Genomic DNA, 23,032 nt, shown 5'->3' with positions numbered 1-23,032 from the left:
CCTGCATCCATACAGGAGCATGAAATCTGAGTTGTGACGTTTGGTTACGGCACAGATGTTTGCACCTACAGTTTCTCAGTTTTGCAACCTACAGTGGATTATTCCAACTTCAGACTGGTTTTGGTTGGTGTATTCAGACATTGTCAGCCATGGGACTTTTTTCTTTCAGAAATAATGAACTAATACGTGTCTGTGTGTGTGAAGGCACTGGGGGCTGCTGGGGTTGTATGAGAACATGTTGGATAATTTCTTGTCATGTGAAAGACAAACCACACATACAGTTTTTTTTTTTTCCCCCCTTGTGGAAAATGGCTTCTCTTGTTATGCAATATTACTGTATGTTAGGTTGGGTTTAAGGGTTTCTCCACTGCTTCTAGCTGCTGAGACACTGCTGCTGTTTCCCATTGGCTTGGCTATGGCTGTGGAAGGTGTGGTCTGGATAAACGATGCTGCAGCCTTTGTCAAATCCATGCACTTTAATTTTCTAAAGTAGCCTGTAAAGAAGTCGTATCCCTATCCATGCGATCGAATTGCAGACAGAGATACAGACATTGTTCCTTTTCCTCAGAATTAAAACAAAATCCAAGAGCAAGTTTCTAAATATCCAACTGTGGCGGGATTGAAGGCATGTCAGATGAACTTAAGGGGATGAAAAAAATCGTACCAGGCTCAGCAACTTGGACTGAACTCCGACTGAAGTTCACCTGGAGGAGGGACACTAATTAAACAATTAGTCTCCGATTTTAGATTTTGGATGATGAGGGAAAAGAGCGCGAGAGTGGGGTCGTTTTGACCACGATGGACAGCGTGCGCTCCTCGCCGTGTGCGTAACCCTGCTGTGGAGGATCTACACATTATGAGACGCCATGGCTTGGTGTGACCGAGGGGTTCAGACTTTGCTGACCATCGTGGGGGCTTTCGCCGCCTTCAGCCTCATGACCATCGCCATCGGCACCGATTACTGGCTTTACTCCCGGGCGTACGTCTGCAACGCCACAAATATCACCACGGACGAGACCCAGATGCAAAACAAGAAAGTCAAAGGCGACTTGACGCACTCCGGGCTGTGGAGGATCTGCTGCATCGAAGGTAAAATGCAATCTAATAAAGTTTATCTCAGGGGGTTTCCCAAACTTATTTTTTTTAATGTAAAGCAACCCGCATTAGATAAGCAGTTAATAACAATATTGTGTCAGTGATCTCCGTCTGAGATTTTTCCTTTTAGACTTACAGAATTATGAAAGTGGCTGTATTTTAAGTGGCATCAGGGACATCTGTGATCCAAACAGGCATTACTCTTTGTGTCACATGCGCGGGGAGCTAAAGTCATATTCAACACTCTTTCATTTTGCCGGGGACACACTGGAGACGACCGCACCGTGGCAACCACTGCATTATTGTGCCAAGATCATCTTTTAACAATAGGATTTAAATGTCTGAAACGCTTTCTCTTCGGTGTGAGAAAATCCATATGCGTTAACATGTATTCCATGATGTTGTCGTTTGAGGAAACATGACAATGCATTCCCATTGCCCAACGAGGTAAAACTATTATTTTGTGTAAAGTTACTTCCCCATTGAATTGCATGGACAAAGTTTCAAGGGTATGAAATTGCAAAACAGAAATTGGGTGTAAACTGCTGCTTGTTGCGCGTAAACGCTGCGCCGTGCGTGCGTAATGATTCGTTTGAGACAGTTTCCCTTGACATTTATTTGACGTAGGCTATTGAAAAAGGCGGAATATACTGTTCGATTATGAAAGAACAACCATTGTTGATGTTTTGTTGTATGGGCGAGAAAATGCCCACCTTAGTAATGATTTAATGATCCAGTTTTCCCATCAATGCGACGTGGTTGCCTGGCAACTCCTTCTTTGAAACTGCTTAAATGATGAAAATAAGATTGAGGAGTCCTATGTAGAGTGTGACTTCTTATTTCATGAAATGCTCTTGCTGTCGACGTTTTCCCAACTCTTTTGCTGTGTGTTAGATCAGTGCAGAATGGGCTGGGCTGCCTGCGCAAAGATAGAGGCTGGATGTTCTTTGGACACGTTTGAACACCGGTGCGCTCCTTCATTAGAAAAAAAGCCAGATCTGTACAAAAAATCGACACCTTTTCCCAGTTCAGAGTTCAGCTCATTTCAGACGGAGCCATCAGCCCTGCCCGATTTGGCGCTGTCCACTGCTGCTGGTGCTGAAACCTCCATTTGTAGCTCATTTACGCACAACATCAGACACAAAAGGATAGTCATCATGAATTGTAGCAATTGCAGTGTTGTTTTCCTCTGCCCGACCCCCAGCTAACCACCCATGTCGCCCGCCTCCCCCTGTTTTCATGTCTGATGGAAATAATCATCTGAACAAAGTGGCGCTGCTGGTTTTAAGTATTCACCGCTCTGGCATTTTACTATACGAGGATGAAAATCTGATTTTGAAGTACTGTGATGAAAATCAGTAATTTTGCTCATTTTATTGGATATGAATAATTCCCCAGATTTTTATTAGAGATATTTTCTGATGACGTCAGAATTCCGCTCTTGAGTTCATTAACAAACACACCAAGTTCCCGAGTGATGTTTAATTTACCTAGCCGGCGTGGATGTGTGTGTTTTTTTCTTTTCTTTTTTTTTACAATTAAGAGACTCATATCTACCATCTTTGCCATATGACATGAATGCAGCAGAGGCATATGCAAAGATAACTGGTGGTGGTGGTGATGTGTGTGTGTGTGTGTGTGTGTGTGTGTGTGTGTGTGTGTGTGTGCGCGCGTGCGTACGTGTGTCAACATGATAGATGTAGTCTTCACAGAAGTGTCACGCCTGTAATATAATAAGAAAAGGCATCTGTTTTTTTTTTGTTTTGTTTTTTTTTTTTTGCATTACCTGTCAAATTATAGTCAACAGCAGCCTCCCCCCTCTCTCTTTTGCTTCAATCTCAGAATACACACAATATAATCTGCTAAAGTGAGATGAACTGCACACTGTTCTCTCTCTTTCCCACCACCCTCCCTGTTGATATCAGTCCTGCTCTTGTGTTTGCTATAGAATTTAAAAGGACACCAGTCATAACTGCTGCCACACCCTTTTCAAATCCAAAGTAAGGGACCACCACTAAGAGATCCAGATGGTTAGGACACCCAATTATTCACCCAAAATGAGTTTTTTTTTCAAAATGATAGTTGCATAAAATTCTGGAATCGCCCTTTTACGTTCTTTTCCTTACCATCAACATTTCAGATGTTTCAAGGATTTAAAATTGAGTCTTTAGGCACAGTTATTTACTTTATCTACATTTCCTCGTCATGACTGAAGTTATTTTAAGACATGAAAGGGAGTAAGGGATCTTTGCTTTCACTTGGTTTCAACAGGTCATTCTGCTTCATGGAGTTTTGAACACTCAGTTCATTATCCAGAAAGTTTAGTGATATAAAGAGTGGGTGAGGCCCAGTGCGCCCCTGGCAAGCCGTGTCGGAGAACCCCATGCCAGTATCTGCCTGGAAGTGTGTAAAACAGAAGCCCTTGTAAACGCTGTGGCTTGTAAAAACAGAGGGAGGTTCACTGAAGGTGAGCAACGATCGCGGATGGGCTTTTAAAGGAGGCAAAGTTAAGTCTTGTGATGTAGCCACTCATCCTGAAATGAAACAAGAACTCCCACTTAAGCACCTCACCTCTGATCGCTGAGCAGAGGGCAGTGGAAGAGCTGGAAAGCACGCTGCATTTCAGATGGGAGGACCCGTTAGCTTCAAATGCACAAAAACCTGTTGATTTGCTGTCAGCCGCCTGGTCTCTAAATTTGTGTGTGTGTGTCAGGGTGGATAGATATGAATCGCTCTCGTTTTTGGATGTGTGTATGTATGTGTGTTGCATGCTTTTGTGAAGGGTTTGTGTGCGTTTGTGTGTGTGTGTGTGTGTGTGTGTGTGTGTGTGTGTGTGTGTGTTAGTGTGCATGTGTGAGCTACCCTGGTGAATGCATTAGTAAGATGTCAAAGGCTTCTTCTGAGAAGCGGAGCTAGAAATGTGAATCTGGGTTGCCGGGGGGAGGTTGCCATGGTGAAGCTATGCTGAGTAATAAAAGATGGGCTCCGGTCTCTCAGACAGATGGACTATGGGAAGATACCCCCAGCTCCCAATGAGCTCTCTCTCTCTCTCTCTCTCTGTGTCATTCATCTAGTTGACATACCAGTCTTTCATTCATTATATATTCATACACTTCCTCTCTTTTACCTTGATTTACTAACTTTCGTTTTTCTTTCTTTTTAACTTTTGTCTTTCTTTTCCCTTTGTCTCTGCACCTGTCACACCTTCTTCCCAGACCTTATGGACGAGACTCTCTGGCAAAAGCACCCAATTACACACTGATCTTAAGACCTATGCAAAGGGTACTGTAGTGTATCAGACTAAACATCGATTGTGCATTCACTGTGGACAGAGCTGAGAGTGAGAGGAGGAGGGAAGAGTCGGTGAAAGAGTGAGAAGTGTAGGATAGTGAGAAAGAGAGTTAAAAGAGACTGAGTGAGGTTTAAAAGAGTGGAGGTTTGGGGCTCGGGCGGGTGACAAGGCTATGGAGCTGGTGCAGATGGACAGAGTCTGGATCATTAGGATTACCCCTCTCTCTCTCTCTCTCTCTCTCTCTCTCTCTCTCTCTCTCTCTCCCTCTGCATGCCCTCCATTCTGTATCTCATCTTGGCACTTCCTTAAAAATGGTTTGCGGCCAAAACACAAATTGGAAATGTGTACTGATTAAACAAACGTATGTAAATATATTCAATACATTTAAAAGAGCAAACATAAAGAAATAATTCACTGGGTAGCAACTGCAACACAACATGATATTTTTCTGTTTGCTGTAGATGGACTGGACTACAAGGCAATAATTCAGGCCCAAAAAAGTCACAATTTATGGATCCAATCCAGCCTGCAACCCTGTCTATTAAGGGTCACTTATTCTGCCAGCACTCAGTGATTGTCTTTCTCACAGAATAACATGGGCAGTAATTTTAAAAAAGGAAGCTGCAATAATGCTACTAATTTGCAAAAAGTATGATTGTGTTTGGCTTTAATCACCCCTCACTTCTAGTTCTTTGCTCTTTCTCCCAAATACTGCATGGTAGTTTAACAGCTGATTAACCGATTCACATATTTTAGGCTTTCAGATAGTGCAGTGATTTATCTCATCCTTTTGATTTACATGTACGAAATGACAACACTACAGTTTTCTACAGTCTTCTCTTGCCCGAATGTGGTTTGATGAAGAACCTCAAAGTCTGTGAGCCCAAAAATCACCTGAACACAAGGTTAAACAGCCCACAGTCAGTGTTACATCACCCCGACCTCTCTGAACAGTTTCAAAGTTGGTCTCTACTCATAACGATCATTTTGTATAATAGATAAACCCTCCAAAGCTGGATGGTTTGTATTCTTAATATTTCAGCGAAGAGACTGATTTTCAATAGGGACTAATGGACTATCCAAGCAATCTGCGTCCAGAAAGTGTCTTTGGGATTGAGTCATTTCAGTCACATAATTTATCAGCAGTCATGCAACATGAGTGAGACATTCAGAATCAGAATAATTTTATTGGCAAAATTCATTTGCACATGTAAGGAAATAATCTTAGCCGCAACTCTTTCAAAGTGTTGCCCAATGTAGTTCAGCACAAGTCGTTCAGGTGCACAGATGTCAAGTTTAAAGTGATAATCCACAACTTTTATATCAGTGAATGTGTGTTTTGCAACTTTCTGTCACTGATTTATATCGTGCCATCGTGTTTCAAGCCGTATCCACTTCATGAAAGCTTTTAGATTTGCATTTGAGTGGTCCCTCTTTCCCAGGAAAATAAAATCTGCTGCACAGGAAGTGAGAGGTTTTATGTTTACAGAAGCAGCAAGAGTGATTTCTCTGGAATAAATACAGCATAAGAAGGTAGAAGAATATAAGCAGCACATTCAACAGTGAGGGGTTTTCACTATTACAATACAGTGGTTCAGACTGAAAGGAGCAGGGACAGAATTCAGCAAAAGGGCAACTTCTGAACTCTCCTGGCGATTTTTATGGTTTTTTGAAATCAGCCTGGAACCTTTGTTGCATGTCACACTCCTACTTTCCTGTCCCCTTTCACTGTGAGCTGCGTCATGAGGCAGAAATGCCATGAAAATAATCTTTAGAAAAGCATTTACATAGAAATGGAAGGGAGGTCTGGGGGCACGCTCCCCCCTGGAGAAGTTAAAAAAAAAAAAAAAACCTCTCGGTGAGTTTTGCACAGTGGCACATAAATATTCCATCAAAGGAAATGCTTTCCCTGCTTTTCTTAAGTCTCACTGAGATTATTACATAATCAAACGCAAAAATTGCAAGTATAGAAACACATGTAATGTGAAATACAACTTGGAGATATCAAACATCTCCTTATTTATCAAGATTTTTGTTTTCCAGAAACTAAGAGAAACTGTTTCCATACGAGATACAAAACTCCTCAACCAGACTTTTTGTTAATCTTGTTCATTTGTGTAAAAATTTGATGAATCAAAGTAAATACATGATGACAGATGCCCATTTAAAGCTGGTTAAGACAGACATGGTGTATGTTTTAATAGCCCACATATAGTGCCAGTGCTCTTCAGGTTATCAACCCATTTTGGTTTGTAATTGCCCAGATGATCTAAATATAATTAAAAATATCTGTTTCAGCAGTCAACCTCATGACACTCCCTTATGCCTATATTATATTAAAATATGATGTCACACCACAGTGTGCTAACATTAACCACATTTCCATTCATCTTTTTGTTGCATATTTTTTTGATATTGGATAAAAAATGCTTGATGTAATTGATGCAAATGTCAGTTAAAATCCCCAAAATGTGACTAAAAGTTTATGCTCGCTTGAGCATCTTTTATTTGATAAATAGAAATAATTTGCCACGGAAACATATTTGCCAAATGAAAACAGGACATGTGCCCAGGATTGAATCCCATTACTGGTTGCTCTTTGACCTCTGACCTCAGGCAGAAGTGGCCGTTATAGCGGGTGGCAGAAACCTGAAACAGGTCCAGGTGGACAGATGAAGAAATCGAGATATTTATTTGTTTCATATGCAAAGAATGTAATGGTGATATTAGGCAGGAAACAGCAGCAGAATGCAACCATAGCTATGTTGATTCTGTCTGTCTTTGCAAACCCGGGCACAGTCATGTAGCTAGCAAAAAAACTGGTTGCCCATAGCAACAGTCAGATGATGATGACATAGTAGGATACATCATCATTTGGCATCCAATGGCAGCTACATTTTGTTTGCATTTTTTCCTAATTATTCACTCGCTATCAGTTCAGACGTTTTATGGAGATGTAGACACCGGAGCAATGACTGCATACAGCCACAGGTGTCGCCAAAACCAAGAAAAACAAGAACGTTGCCAGTCATCACCTCAACAGCACACCTTTCAACTGGAAGAAGGAGCGTTTTCATGGTAGCATCAAAGTCATTGGCAAGGCAGGAAGGCCACAAATCATCGAACCCTCTGTCTGAACATCTGATACAGCCTCCACATCATTCTTCCTGATTCACAGTGTAATTTGTACAGAGCGCACACACATTCCTCCCACAGCCGCTCTTTTCTCTTGCTTGTGAATCAAGGCTCACATGAATCAGCTTTGTGGCACGCTCTCACGACTCTGTGTAATTGCCCGCGCAATCTCAGCTCAGCTGGTCGTTCACTGATTTGAATAAACAGTGAGTGACTCATGGAGGTTTCACCTGGCTTGTTGGACAACTTGAAGTGATAATCCTTGGGGTCCTTCAAGAGTTTTAATTAATTAATTTTTTCTTGTGGTGCTACCTTTGGTGCTATGGACTCAGCGCTTTGGTGCTGACGTTTTTGTACTCTCCAAAATCGCTTGTCGGTTTTATTAATCACTTGTCAATTTTATGTGTTTTTTTTTTTTTTTTTTTTCCCCAAGCAGCTGGAAATGTAAAATGCATTTCTCCTGCATTGTGTGCCAGAGGAAGTGACACGGTTGTGTGAGACAACAAATATAAAAGCTGTGGCTATAGTTTGAATCATTATTGTCTATTATCAACCTGTTACAGAAAGTAGCAAAACGGACATGATATGTATGAACATTTTATGAATTATATCTTCAAATTGTTAAAAAAAAAAAAAAAAAAGTCTTTAAATTTGAGAACTATTAGGCGCATTCTCCAGAGGTGCACATATTCCTGCCAAAAGGTGCTGCTGATTGAAATTACGATCAATAAATGTCGCTGAGCATATGGTTGTTATTCACCGAGATGCCGCACACACCCCTTCCACTCTGCTCAACTCACATCTCCTTGACATATTTCCTTTTTTTTATCAGGAGCAAACTTCATGAAGTGAGCTCTTATTTCTCTTTCATAAAGATTTTAAATCAATAAGTGACACAAGGCAGTTGGAGTAATAGACTTGGGTGGCATCATCATTATGGAGCAAGACATGATGGAGTGCATGATGTTAGGAGGGCAGGCAGCCTGATGGTACCTGCCTCTGTCCTGCTTATTTTTCAATTACTGAGCGTCAGGATAAGAATGACGTTCTTGGGTTTTAAAAACAAATCTATTATTTTTTGTAAGTAATCACTGAATTAATTTGAAAACCAAGCTTTTACGCACAGAAATACAGACTCTAATTGGCTGACAAAATCAGCTCCTCTGATTTAAAGCCACAGCATGCAACTTTTTGCCTTCAGGCATCCAGGCTATTGTTAGTCCCGCCCTTCTTTCATTCCCACCCCTATTCTTGTCACTCATCCTCATGAGCTGTCTACCTTGAAATGGCATCTAGCCTGAAGCCAAGGCAACTGGCATCTGTAAGGACACATAAAAGAGCAAAGAAGCACGTTGTGAACGCGGGGAACCTTCAATCCAAAACGATAAACAGCAATTGGAGTTCAAATGCTGCAACTCTGCTTGAGTGGAGTTAATTGAGATGAGCCAGTCAAGACAAAGTTTAGTCGGTCATGTGACCCTTTTTTTTTTTTTTTTTTTTTTTCTGAAAATGCAATTATACAAATGCTTACATTTCACATGACATAAGACATTCTGTAATGCTGACAATACAAAAGTGTATATAAAAAGAGAAAAATTTAATTTGGGACTTTAAAAAACAAAATTCATTTATAACAACGAGAAATGATTTGCTTCAGTGATTGCAATTTGTATTTTTCTTTAACTTATTCTCCCCCTTGTAATAGCATAACAATTTGTCCTCCCATCCTCCACAAAAGAAACAGCACAGTTGAATTCATGCGGCTTCCACATGCAGTAATTAGTATTTTCTTCACCCTCAGATCAGAGAGGAAGTGCCACCACTGTAGGTCTACTCTTTGTGATGCTCAGTTTCAGACTGTTCCTTATAATTGTGTTACTCAACAATTTTCCAGTTAATTTAGGAGTGAGTGTGACAATCCAAGCTGTGCTTTGTCATTCTGCTCTTGCTTAGACATATTTATCATTTTATAAAGATGAATTTCATCTGTGTGTAGCTGTCAAGCATCACTCCAAAGCAGCTAACATGAAAACAAAGTCAGAGACGGCAGGGCGAGGCAGCCAAATCAGTCCTCAGACTTTTAACTTACAGTCTAACCTCTCAATATTCATAATGCTCCAATGTTTTATTCTCTTAAAAGTGGAGAGATGATTTTCTCAGTGAAGAGATTTGGTCTTTGAATAGAAGGTGCCTGAGGGTTTGAGAACTTAAGAACCTCAGATCCAAAGCAGCCTGTCCTCAAACGGTTTCTAACATGGTTTGTGGCAAAAAAAACAGGACAGTTCAGCGCCAGTTTAGACATTCCTCACCTACTAAAGACTCCAGACGACTGTGTCTCCACCAACATTTAACCCCTGCTGTCATTTATGCAATGTCTGGGCACATTTACACCTGCTGTGCTTTTACCATCTTTGCAGGCATCAACAAAGGAAGCTGCTTCCGAATCAATCACTTTCCAGAGGATAACGACTACGATACAGACAGCTCAGAGTACATCTTACGTAAGACCCTGCAACCTCCCCATCTTCAAACATTTCAACCTTTAATCCTTTCTTCTTTTGCTCAGTGATGATGGAGTTATCACAGGGGTACTTAATGTGTCATGACTCCTCTATCCCTCTGCCATAAAAGCTTGATGTCATGACGGTAATTGGAGCTATGGAGATGAAGTGTGTTTTGTGGTGATGAGTAAGATGAGTAAGGGCTGTATTCAGCAGGACTTTACTCATGCAATATCTTAACACATCTTATTTTGATCATGGCAGTTTAACAAAGACATTTTTAAAAGGCAGATTTAAGTGTCAAAGCTAGTCATAGAATGGAGTTTATTACTTTTTTTTTTTTTTTTTTTTTTTTTACATTTTTTAAATCCACCCATTTTACTCAGTGGTTTCAGATCAATAAATCACAGCTGCATTTGATATTTATTGGTAGCCTTCCTAAGCAACTATTTACAGGTACAGTTGCCTATATTTGATTTATTTGAGCAGACAGAGCCTATGGTAAAGGCTAATTACTGGAGGGACTATTTTTAAGGAAATGCCCTATTAACTACTCTAAATATATTTTTAGGAATACTATGCCTAGAAATATTGCATAAATAAGCTACAGCAAATTAAAATGACCATATTAGTAATTACAACAGCAACACCACTGTTATATACTAATACACACCAATGTTAACAACTACTGCTATTATTACTACTATGATAAATTGCTATGACAAATGCCATTATTTCTCCCACCACTATTACTACTATGTCTCCTATTACTGCTACTGCTGATAATATTAATATACTAGTACCACCACTACCGCTACAAGTGCTACTAATGTACCACCATTATGTGGGAACAGTAGACGAGATGCCCAGCCATTATCGTATTCAGTAATGCATCGACAACACCTTAGTGCTAATTACCAGTTGCACAGTGCATTAAAGAAACGGTTCAGTATTTTTGAAACACATCCATTTTTCACACCGCTCACTCACACAGGACATCAGCAGTGATACACACAGCCTGCAGGATAATGGCTAGCATGAATCACAATAGTCACACAAATCATGGAATATAGTAATGAAAAACAACTGTATCTTTCTCTTTTTTTAATTTATTCGCTCAAATGATCAAAGACAGAGTGCTATAGGACTGTATCAGCTTTGGATGAAATGTGGGGGGTTTTCAGCATGTAAGGATTGTGGATTTTTTCCACCATTACCTGCACAGAAACGTATTGAGACTGAGTGGCAGAGGTGCCTCCACATTACAGGAAACACAAAGAACTGCTGTGTGAATGAATCTAACCTATGAACTACATAGAAGAGCTTGGGCGACTACTCTTTTGGCACTGGCTAGAACTTACATCAGCTACAGAGTGGAAGATGTTAATCATGCCAGTACTGTGTGCTCTTTTCAGTGGGGAGAGATGTTCACATTTAATAATGGTTTGCTGTAGAGATTGAAAGTCTCATTTTCTCCCTTAATTTTGCAGTTATTTAAAGAGGCACATTAGCCGTTTGTATTAAAAGTTGCCTCATACTGTCTCATCTGATCTAAAATCTTTCTTCACTGTATGAACAGGCATCGTGCGCGCCTCAAGCCTGTTCCCCATTCTCAGCACCATCCTGCTGCTGCTGGGGGGGCTGTGTGTCGGCGTTGGACGTATCTACAGCAGCAAGAACAACATCCTGCTCAGCGCTGGCATCCTGTTTGTGGCCGCAGGTAGGACACGGTGGACAATCCAACACAGATGCACACACAGGCAGCTGGACTGACAACCAGACGGAAAACAAATATAAATCCTGTGCAGTCCCAAACATAGAAATGAAGGGAAAGACGTGACTAGAAAGCAGAGGAAGGCAGGCACAGGCTCCCCATTAATGTTCATGTAAAACTTTCATTTTTGAAAGACAAATATATTAAAATCCACTTGCCTTAAACAATTAAAATGCTCCTACCTTTGTTCTACACTCCATTTCTATCTATTCGTGGCAATGATACATAGCTGTTTCTGAATATGCAAAGAGGTTCATGGCATGTAAATATTCATCATGCACCTTTTAATTAGTAAGCAGATATTATTAAATAAAGAAAAGATCATTTGAAAAAAAAAAAAAAAAGCTTTTCTATTTTTCTCAAGTGCTGACTGAGTGTGATAGCATCCTGGTAGGGGTGAAGTAAAAATGGGCATGAATCGTACACAACGCCAGTCACAGACACACAGCTCAAAACATACGTCGTCTGAAATGAAACGTCCTGGTTTGAGTAAATTGAACGTCCCATTTTCATATCAGAGCTTATTGAACAACTCGGACAGCAAGCTCCTCCAGTGTTCATCTAATCGCCCTCCGCCCCCGCCCCCTCAGCAACAAGCCAGACTCAATACAGCCCGTGCGCTGAGACAAATGGCCTCTGTAATTTATCATGGTATAGATTACATCCAGCCACAGACCTGCTGTCAATGATCAAGATGTAAATTTACATTGCAAGCTGAGGTCTTATATTACATTATACAATCTTTAAAGGGAGTAGCGCATTGTTGGACAAGTCACTCACTCAGGTTTTCAGCACATACGCCGAGGAAGCTGCTTGTTTTGCACATCCTGCAAATAACACGGTGGCTGCAGAATTTTATGGCAAAATCAGTGATGTTTCTTTGTAGGGATGAAATCATTAGTAACGTAGAACAACCTACAAATAACACAACTGAGTAGCTACCACTGAGCATTGAGTCCAGCATCCCTGCCAAATGATGCTATGTGAAGTGAAGTAACCCCGAGCCATTAAGTGGAAGTGAATTATCTTTCAACCTCTAGCCAAAATAATTCTTGCCAGTAGCTAGTGGCGGTGTTGCAGTCGAGTCCTTTACTTGACTCAAGTCCTTTACGCGAGTCCTTTACTTTTACTGGAGGAAAATAATTGTGCTGAGCGACGTTGCAAAGCTACTTCAACTCCAAGATAGCTGCTAAGAAAAAGAACATTAGTGCCCTGATCTAATGGCATTATATCCTTTTGTTGGCATGAAGAGCAAAGCTAGTTTGTTTGGTAAAAACAGTCGTGATCCAGGCACACATGACATGGCCTGGAAGTTATGAGGAGCAGATTGTGAAATAAAAGAACTCAAAAATGTCAAAATCTTCCAAGTTTGATTAAATTACACGCAATGGTTTGAAATGAGTTAATCACCAAAAAAAGACTCAAAGTACCCAGCATTAATCTGTGCACATACACATACTGCATATATATGGTCATTAAAATACATGGTGAAGTTTTGCATACACACAAACTGATTGTTTTCAAGGCCATAGTCCATCATTCATGTGCTTACGCTCCTTCCTCCCTGTCCTCCTTCAGGCCTGAGCAACATCATCGGCATCATTGTCTACATCTCCAGCAACGCCGGCGACCCCAGCGACAAGAAAGACGAGGACAAGAAGAACCAGTACAACTACGGCTGGTCCTTCTACTTCGGCGCCCTCTCCTTCATCGTGGCCGAGTCGGTCGGCGTCCTCGCAGTCAACATCTATATCGAGAAAAGCAAAGAGACGCGTTTCCGAGCCCGACGTGACTTCATCAAGACCACCTCGTCCTCCTCACCGTACTCTCGCATCCCAAGTTACCGCTATCGCCGGAGACGCTCACGGTCCAGCTCAAGGTCGACGGACCCGTCCCGCGAACCTTCCCCAGTGGGGATGAAAATGGCAGGAGGAAGTGGAGGAGGAGGGATGGGGTTGGGTTTGCCGATGGGGGATATATCCATGTATGCCCTCAGTAGGGATCCTATGAAGGGTGGAGGTGGGACCACAGGGCCCTACAGTCCTGAGAGGGACCCTGGGTTCTTACAAGTCCACAACTGCTTCCAGAAAGATCTGAAAGATGGCGTGAACAGGAGGACCACACCTGTATGAGGCCAGGAGTGCGTCACTGTATAGAACAATGAGCTCCATAACAAAAACGGGACAATATCTGGCATTAGACATTGTACAGTTTATTACAAAAGGACAATTTGTCCTGCGGGCTGTTGAGCCAGCAGCCATGTTGAAAGGTCAGAGCTCGCATGAGCTCAGCGTTTCGTCTGGAGGGAGGGTAAGACCGTCACCAAGGCCAGAACTTTTACCATGCTACTCAGTATGTTCTTTAAAAATGGATGCAGGCATTTAGTAGCAATATTTCATTACAAAACAAGAAACCTGCTATGTGAAAAAAGATTGACTGAGCAAAGATTTCAACAAATTCTTGAAGGATAGTTGCTCAAGTCGTTGGTGGACAAACGGATGCTACTTTTATAAACTGAATCCCCTATATTTTAGAGATATTGAATAATGAACTTCAGGTAATGATTTTGTTTCCCTTTTTTCCAAAATGGATGTATAGTGTTTTGGAAACGAAGTCTTGATTTATTTTTGTAATTTAAGCTGAAACAAAAACAAAAACAAAACAAAAAAAAAAAGAACCACATGGTTGTTTCCAAAATGATTTGCCACAATATGATGTATGTGGGTTGCTTGTTTAGACACTTCTGAGAGTGTCTTGGTGTGTTGTGTTTAACTTCAAAATCACAAATGGTGCTAACTTAAACTGTACACCTTTGATAATTGTAAGCCTTCTCAACTGCCATTTAAATACTTAAACTGTATCTCAATAACCTCTCTCGACTTTGTGCGTGAGTAAAGTGATGAATATGTACAGATGTGTGTTCGCAAAAGATATGAAACACTGACGCATTGTGACGCATATTCATGTGTGATTATAAATTCCTGTAGATACATGTGTAACAAAAGGGATAGTGGCAAGACGTGCATTTATGTCAGTACATTCCAGTATACAGTATATCAGTTCAAACAAATGTAGCCTACTTTATTTGTGTAAACAATTTTGTGTCGTATGTTCTCCATTTGCTCAGGGAAGTCGTGTAGAACAAATTAATCGACTAAGAGACCTTATTAGATGTAGAGTATATTATGAAAAACAAGTCTATTTAAGTTCTTTGGTTTTCCTTACCTAAGCCAGACAGACTGTTATAGTAGGTGTCTATATAAATAGAGGTGTTGCTGTTAATATGTTAATTAACACGTCTGCTGTTTGTGTGTTGGTTCGGCTTTGTGCTTGGAGGGTTTTACCCAATGCAGATGCTTTGGCCTTTTTTTTTTTTTTATTCGGGCCACCAGATGTGTCCACTCTCTCTTACTTGTGCATGCTTGTTGATGAATTGTTGCTCCATCCCAAGAGTTCAGAAAGTTTTTCTCCAGATCTTTTCCCTGCTCAGGAACGGGTTGGTAACTCATCAAGAGATTTTATTTTGTTTGTTTTTTGAGTCACATTGCACTAGTGTCATTTAGTGCTTTTGAGTTTGAATACAGCACTAAAGCGCGATAGACATCGCATTATTATGTTGAACACATATGACAAGATGCTTTAGCTGTTTTTCCATCCCTAACCCTCCAGGAAAGAAATAGTGGAACTCACTGGGTCAGAATTAAAGAGGCACTGCCCCAAACAGTGGGGGAGGCAAAATAAAATCAAAACTCAACTTTGTAATTACAGTTAACTTCACCGTGAGATTTGCATATGGTCTGATGGAAAATTTGAACATAAAATTGGTTGTATGAGACAACATGCCGCACTCGAGCACATCATTTTCCTTGTTTTTGTTTTTGTTTTGTTTTTTGTTTTTTGTTTGTTTGTTTGTTTGGCTGTTAGTTTGTTTCATAGAGGAGATATTTAGCTAATGATGCGGGGGTGATGGGTCTGTTATGCATGGCAGACAGTCAGACAACCACAGGGTGTTAAAGGAAATCAGCATCAGCCAACTTCAAGCTTGATTGAACTAACAGGCTCCCAAATGCTCCCCCAGACTTTCAAAAGCTTGCCTGCTTGTCTCCAAAACAAGAGCTTGAGAAAACTGGGAGTTGTGGTATGCAGGGCCAACAAAAGTTCAAATTACTTATTCTCGGCTGCTTTATTGGGTTTCATGTCGGCTTCATGGTTTGTTTCCCAGCCTGTCATTTTTTATTTATTTATTTATTTATTTTTTGTAACTATGAGCTGAAATTGGTTTAATTTATCTGTCGGCTTGTGAGTCAGTGTCCGAGCTGTGGCTGTGTGAATATGGACTTCCATCAGAGTGGCGAATTGTCTGTATAATCTCTGCTTTCCCAAATGGCTGTCACTGAAATCACTCACATCGGGAAAGGGTGGCCCTGAGTTACAATAGACTTATTGTCATTCCGTGCATGGTCGACGTATCTTTGTAATGCCAAACCGGTCCGATGAACTTGTTTTCCATTCCAGCACCGAATCTGAGCAATTCTTCTCCCTCCCTTTTCTCCATCCATCACCCGAGCTGTTAAGACGTGTGAATCTGAATGCCATGGACCCTTACTGATATTTTCATCCACAGTGCCCACCTCCCCGATGTGTGCCAGTGAAATATGTCCTCCCGTAATTGAGAGCAAAATGGCAGGGGCACTCTTCCATGCGGTCAGAGAGCTAGCCGCTATGCTTGTTAGCATCAGTGTCTCGCTATGCATGCCAGATAAAGTAACAGTTTGGGGCCTTGTCTCGGCTTTTCTCTTTGTAAACCGATATCCTGGCGTGACAAGCAGCAGATGACATGCCAATTCAAAGATTAGCTGTCTATATCAATCCGCTACACCCAAGGCCATAACAAAGCATTTACACCTTGCAGTGATTTATTTGACTGTCAGAGGCAATTCAGCAGATATAATTTTAGAGTACTCACGCTATGCAAATATAGATATTTGGGACACAGTCGGTATAGTCGGTTTGGAGGTCTATTTATTCTTTTAGCACTGGGAAGCCAAATGGATTTTCAGATTCTAAGAGAGGATCAATAAACCAACAGCTGAAAATGGTAAATGTAATTATAAACTAAGTCTTTGCATGATTTTGAAAAACAAACAATGGTTTGTGCAAAATGGGATCTAAGAAAATTCATGGAAAATTTGGAAGCTTTGGAAACTTTTTAGACGTTTGGTCCAAAAGTCAGTTCACCAGATATGTGAGAGGACTGTGTCTGTATGTGCATGCTAATGCTTATGTATATTGTATGGTAATTGTTTGTGATAGACCTAAAAGTGAGAGGACGAGAACCTGTAGCATCACCATAGTTGGATGGTCGGTTAATTTTAATAAATACATCAGAATCTCTGTTCCTGCAAGCATAAAGTATTTTGTTGACACAGGAAGTGAGCAAAGTTAGAGGAGTTTTTGCACTGTTGATTAGTAACAAACTTCACAAAATTTCACTAACTTCACCAAGAGTGAAATTTTGTTTTCAGAAATGATGACTCAACAAACCATGGAATAAAAAGCAGAATTAAGTTTTGGATTAGAGAATCGTCACAGATTGGCTTAATTGTGCTTGGTGAAAGGAGCGCCCTGCTCTTCTGAAACGTACATGCAAAACATATTTGCGTCAACAAACAAGAAAAGGATGACATCATATTTTAGCTAATTTCTCGCTTGACTCAAACCACTGATGTTGTTGACTGTCTCAGTGAAAGTTATTGCCAGGCTTTGGAGAGATCTATTTATATCAACCACTGTATCATAATCAGGTTGTGTTAGTTTAATAGGATGTGCCATAATAACTCGGTTCATTAGTTAAACATTTATGTAGTGCTTACAGACTCAACCTGCAGAATGAATGTGACAATCAGGTGTGACTTCCTCCTGAGCGTCTCCGTCTCCGCAGGCGCTGTCTCCCCTCCTAAGTTCTTTTTGAAATATCAGGATTTGAAAATGGCTGACATTTCTCCCAGCAGGGGGTTAGATCCCCTGTTCCCAGCTCATATTGGCATCATACCGCTGATCCAAGAACCGCAGGCATCCATCATCGTGACATCGCTCGTGTCCTTCAACAGGATCTTAACATGAGCAGCTCAGTGCTAGACTTGTGTAATCCACATCGGATCTTTTCAAATCTTGTTAAACACTGGGGCATTATCAAATCTGGATCACATCAGAAAATAAATCTGATTTTGTTTGATTTGGTTCCCATGTTGTTTTTAACCAAACCTTTTAACCTATGACCTGTGATTTTAACCCCGGTAACCACAGAAAAGCATGCTGGAACTACAAACTAGGCATGCATTCATGGTGAATAGTTTTTGTGCCTCTATTCCCTTTAAAATGTGAAAACAGAATGCAAAAGGAGGTGAATGCATAAAATGTAAGACATATGAAAGCCTGCCCATTGGTGCACTGAGAGAACCAGGGAGGTATTCTAGAAACACAGCAGATAGGGGTTCAATCATAACAGACATGCACAGTTTAATGGACCATTTATAATAGTTATTTGACAAAGATGAGGCCAACAGTAGCTTGATCAGGTATTGGACCAGTAATTATAAAAGTGTCTTACAATACGTTTATTGAATAGGAGAGCATAAAATTGAATGACTGGAAAATTTGTGAAAAGATGATACGTAATGGAGAAAATAAAATTCTTAAGATCATAAATCAAACATGGGAGGTATATGGAAATACCATCAACATCCAAAGGAGCTAAATAGGGGAGGTGAATTTGATTTTATGTGCAGATGGTTTAATAATCTTAATGAATGCAGGAGTATAGTGTGTGCACTGATATGTGGTGATGATCTGGTGGAGTTTGAGGGTGTTGGTTTTCGCTCTCAACATTGTGACTTTTTGCTCAGTGTCCCGTATTTTGATCCATTTACAATGTACTTCCCTTTTAACACAAGATGAACTTCTGTCAATGAGGTTGAATCGTATCATATTAACAAGCCGTAGATGCTACTAATGCGAAAACACTGCCAATATAAACAACACCCATCCTAGCTCAGATCAACTGAATGTTTTCTCTTGTTTTTGTATTTTTTCATGACACTCTTACCTAATACTCTACATTTTCATTTGAGTTCATTTTAGCTTAGAGCTCATTTTATGTTGTGGTAACCAGAAGCCAACTGTGGAGTTATTTCTTTCTGTGAGAAGCTCATAAATGATTGAAAATGCTCAACTGCCAGGAAAGACTCCTTTTGTTTTGTACTATGAAGAACACATGTACTTTCAGTGTCAGCTGACATCCACACCAACCAGGAAGCACACCTACATGATGCCCATACATATCCACAGTTACAATCATCCCATAAACTGCTACATTTTGATTATACTCAGTGGAGACCATTGGTTTATGATCGCTGAATTTTAAGAAAAAGGAACAGGAGCATATGTTTACAGACCTGTAATGTTGCAGTGTGATCAATGTGACACTTTTCTCACTCTTGTTTTTCTCTTTACCGTCCTTTATGAAAAACTTATGCAGCAATGCTGAGCCTTCTGCGATCCATATGTGATAGTTGCATCGTCTGTTTCAGTTGAGGACTTGTGCTGTTAGTGAAATAGTAATGTATAACAATAATGTAAAATAAGTCACTACGAAGCCTGTAAATACAAAGTGTCTTTCCTTCACATGTGAAGATTTTAAATACTTTGGTCGACATGTTTTACGTTTGTCTGGTTTTCTTTGTACCGTGTTGTCATTTTGCCAACAAATTATAATGAAATTTAGAAAAGAAAACAAAAAAAAATTAAATATTTCATTTGGTGCATTCTGTTTTGTATAAACATTGCTCATCGTAACTCAAGCTCCAACTGGATTTTTTTTTTGACTATCGAATTTCAAATATCAAATAAACATGCAAACAATGCACAAGTAAACATTTCATTCACAAAATACATTTGAAAATTATGTTTAGAGGAAAAATCCACCCTAAAAATATAAATACTGTAAAAAATGAATGAATAAAAATAAAACGGTGGTTGGCAATGTACCTTGTATTCCTGGATCAATTTTGTTTGTTGTTTGCTGTTTGGTGCTGTATTTTTTTTTCTTATTTTGTGGGTAACTGGCTGAACCTAGATGCTGTGACCCCATGTCACGTTATTTCCAATACACCTACAATGGAGAATGATAAGGGATTTTTTTCCAGCTAACAGTAACAACAACAGCTAACGACAGTAAATGTCAGGTTTTCTTGTCAGTCCCTCGGAATCAAGGAACAAAGATTTCTACCAGTTTCTCCACTGACAGTAGCCGTGTGCATTGCAGCCACATAATATGTTTTGCATAAGAGGAGCAATGCCAGTGCCTTCTGATGCCAGTGTTTGTAACAGGATGTCACAATCAGTGTGACAGCTATGAAAATAAAGATGAACCAGGCAAACAGTTAAAAGACAGAGGTGTCTAGTGACTGTATTCACCAAAAGATTTGGACCCTGAAAACGTGGCTTCATCACCCCCTCGTTTCCCTGTGAAGACAAGACAAAGGCAGTTCAGGTCAACCGAGACAAAAGATTACCACACAGTGATTTAATATGCACATTAACCTTCCCAGAGAGTGAGCAATAGCTCCTGTGGCTGTGACACTGGAGTGTTATCACTGCTACTGAGGAGCAGTCATGGTAAGCCATAATCAATGGAGACCTTTGTCCTCTGTGATTGTGATCAATAGGGTTTAGCTTAAGTGGTTCAGGTTCTACTCACACCATTAGTCCAAATGATGAGGTTATTCCCTTTGGAGGAGATTTTGAAGTGGTTCAGAGGACCTCAGAGGACTCAGCCCTACACTTAAAACTCCATGGTGGTCGCCCCACCCTGGTCATTCAACTGAGCAAAGGTCAAAGGTTGAACAAGCCTCTATGAGTTCAGGGTCTGTTGCTCCCAGTGCAATTACGTTGATTCAGTCATTCAAAATGATAGATGCGGTGACAGGGTGATAAGTCCTGAAAAGAACTGAACTGATTAGGGGTTGATTGTGGATTGTTTATGTATGCAGTCATCTATGCCAACATGCGCTGGAGTGTGACAGTGTCAGCCATGCATATGCATTTGTGGCAGAGAGGCATACAAACACATGCAAGTTTAACACACCTAAACACACACCAAGCCTGGTGAACCAACAGAAGAATTTGAGAATGCATTGCACATAAAGATTTCACAGATTTTTTGTCTCTCACTCCTAAAAATGAGATGAGACCTGAAATAATACTGTTGACTTATTATATGTAATATACTTTAAAATGCACTCTAAAAATGACTGACGGTCAATAGCCTCTCTTCTTACAGCCTTGTAAAGTATTATTAAGTACCTTCAATACATTTGCATGATTATAAGTGATCAAATATAACATTTCTGTGTCACCTCATTGTAAACTGAACTATTACTAGGCTCCAATCTGGCATTGAATTTATGATCTCCACAAACCGCAGGACTTGTTCAGAATCCATTCAGATGTTGGGTTGTAAATATGAAACTTGTGTTCCCACTACAGCTCCACCATCCATCCATTTTTTGCTACATATCTGGGACCAGGTCATGGTGGTCGCAGATGAAGGAGGGCAGCCCAGACATCCTTTTCCTTGGCCACATCCACCAGCTCCTCCTGGGGGATCACGAAACATTCCCACACCAGCCAGGATATGTAGTCCCCCAGGCATGTTTTGGGTCTGCCCTGGGGTTTCCTCCCTGCTGGAAATGCCTGAAACACCTCCACAGGGACTCACCTGGAGGGCATCGTAAATAGACACTCAAGCCACCTCTGCTGGTTCCTTCGAACACAGAGGAGCAGTGGCTCTACTCTGAGCTCCTCCCCCGCTCCCAAAAGGTGAGCCCAGCAAACCTGTGGAGAAAGCTCATTTACACCATGATCTTGTTCTTTCAGTCAGAGTTTGTAATCATAAATGAGGGTTGGAAAGAAGATTGACCAGTAAATAGAGTGTTGCCTTCAGACTCATCTGCCTCTTCACCATGATGCCCCATAAGATGGCCACATGACTGCTGCCACTCCCCAATCCATCTGTACATCAATCAATCGAATTTTACCTTCATTTATGAACAAGATCCCGAGATACTTGAACTCCTCCACTTGGGGCAGTAATTCACACCCATATCGGAGGGGGCAAACCACCCTTTTCCAACAGAGAATCATGGCTTTGTACTCAAACTGCCCCAAAGCATGCTGGAGGTCACAGCTTATGAAGCCAACAGGACCATATCATCTGCAAATAGTAGAATGCAAGCCTGAGGTCATCATATTGGACCCCCATCCATCCTCACTCACAAACAGAAGCAGAGGCAAAACACAACACCACCAACAGGCCAAGAAGTCCCCAAGGTTAAGCGTCAATGTCTCAGACACCATGCATCATGCATACAACACAAACAAACAAACAAACAATTACAACCAGGGTGACTTGCACCAGTCACTGTTGACTCTTTTTATCAATTCATCCAGGACTGTGATTGCTAGTTAGGATGGAAAAATCTGGTTGAGAACCATGTAATTTAACTAGCATGAACTTGTTTACACACTCATCACTAAGGACAATAGAGGATTGACCTCTCACACTGTAAACCACAGACTTACAGAGGATTTAGACACCACAGTGCTGGGACCAAAAATAGATTTTAGGGGGTAATAAAGATGTCTTGGTCATGCAGGGGTACAGAGCGGCGCTTTTTCCAAGTTCTACTTTGTTACTCTGAACTGGGAGGACTTGTCGACTTTCACCGGTATCTGTGCTCACACTGGAGAGTTAAACACTGGGGGAAGTGGGTCATAATTCTTGTAGAGAGAATCAAAGTGGGCCATGGCTTAAAAAAGATAAAGACAGATGTACCTATGTGATTTATTGTGGGGTAGTTATCAAAGGGGTTGGCTTACCTTTTTGGGTTTTCTCAATATATTCTCTGCTTCTTCCACACTAATTGAGCTGCTGTCTGTGAATATCCGCCTTTTTAAGAACATTTGTAGTTTCCCAAAGACAGTGTATATTGTGCGCTAATGCCTCACAAGCAATTACTGAAAGGAAAAATCCACACTAAAACATTTTAATGAAGATGTGCAGAATAACTTGGATCCAAATGGAGGCAGAAAGAGGCAGATGCACAGCATGATGTGTAACATTTTCCTCAAAGTAAAGCAAATGGTACAGGCAAATGAAGCGGGTGGGGATCACGC

The 23,032-nt window shown here is 40.7% G+C and overlaps 1 protein-coding gene across 1 annotated transcript; it reads left to right on the top strand.

Moving 5' to 3' along the window:
* The first annotated feature begins 866 nt into the window (after positions 1–866).
* Positions 867–13,929, top strand: LOC115363997 (voltage-dependent calcium channel gamma-4 subunit). Its single transcript, XM_030058387.1, has 4 exons — positions 867–1,089; positions 9,940–10,023; positions 11,603–11,743; positions 13,376–13,929. The coding sequence occupies exons 1-4, from the start codon at positions 867–869 to the stop codon at positions 13,927–13,929; spliced, it is 1,002 nt and encodes a 333-aa protein (XP_029914247.1).
* The last annotated feature ends 9,103 nt before the right edge of the window (positions 13,930–23,032 follow it).

Source organism: Myripristis murdjan, chromosome 1 (genome assembly GCF_902150065.1).
Source record: "Myripristis murdjan chromosome 1, fMyrMur1.1, whole genome shotgun sequence".
Classification (NCBI taxonomy): domain Eukaryota; kingdom Metazoa; phylum Chordata; class Actinopteri; order Holocentriformes; family Holocentridae; genus Myripristis; species Myripristis murdjan.
This window is presented reverse-complemented; position numbering and strand designations above follow the sequence as displayed.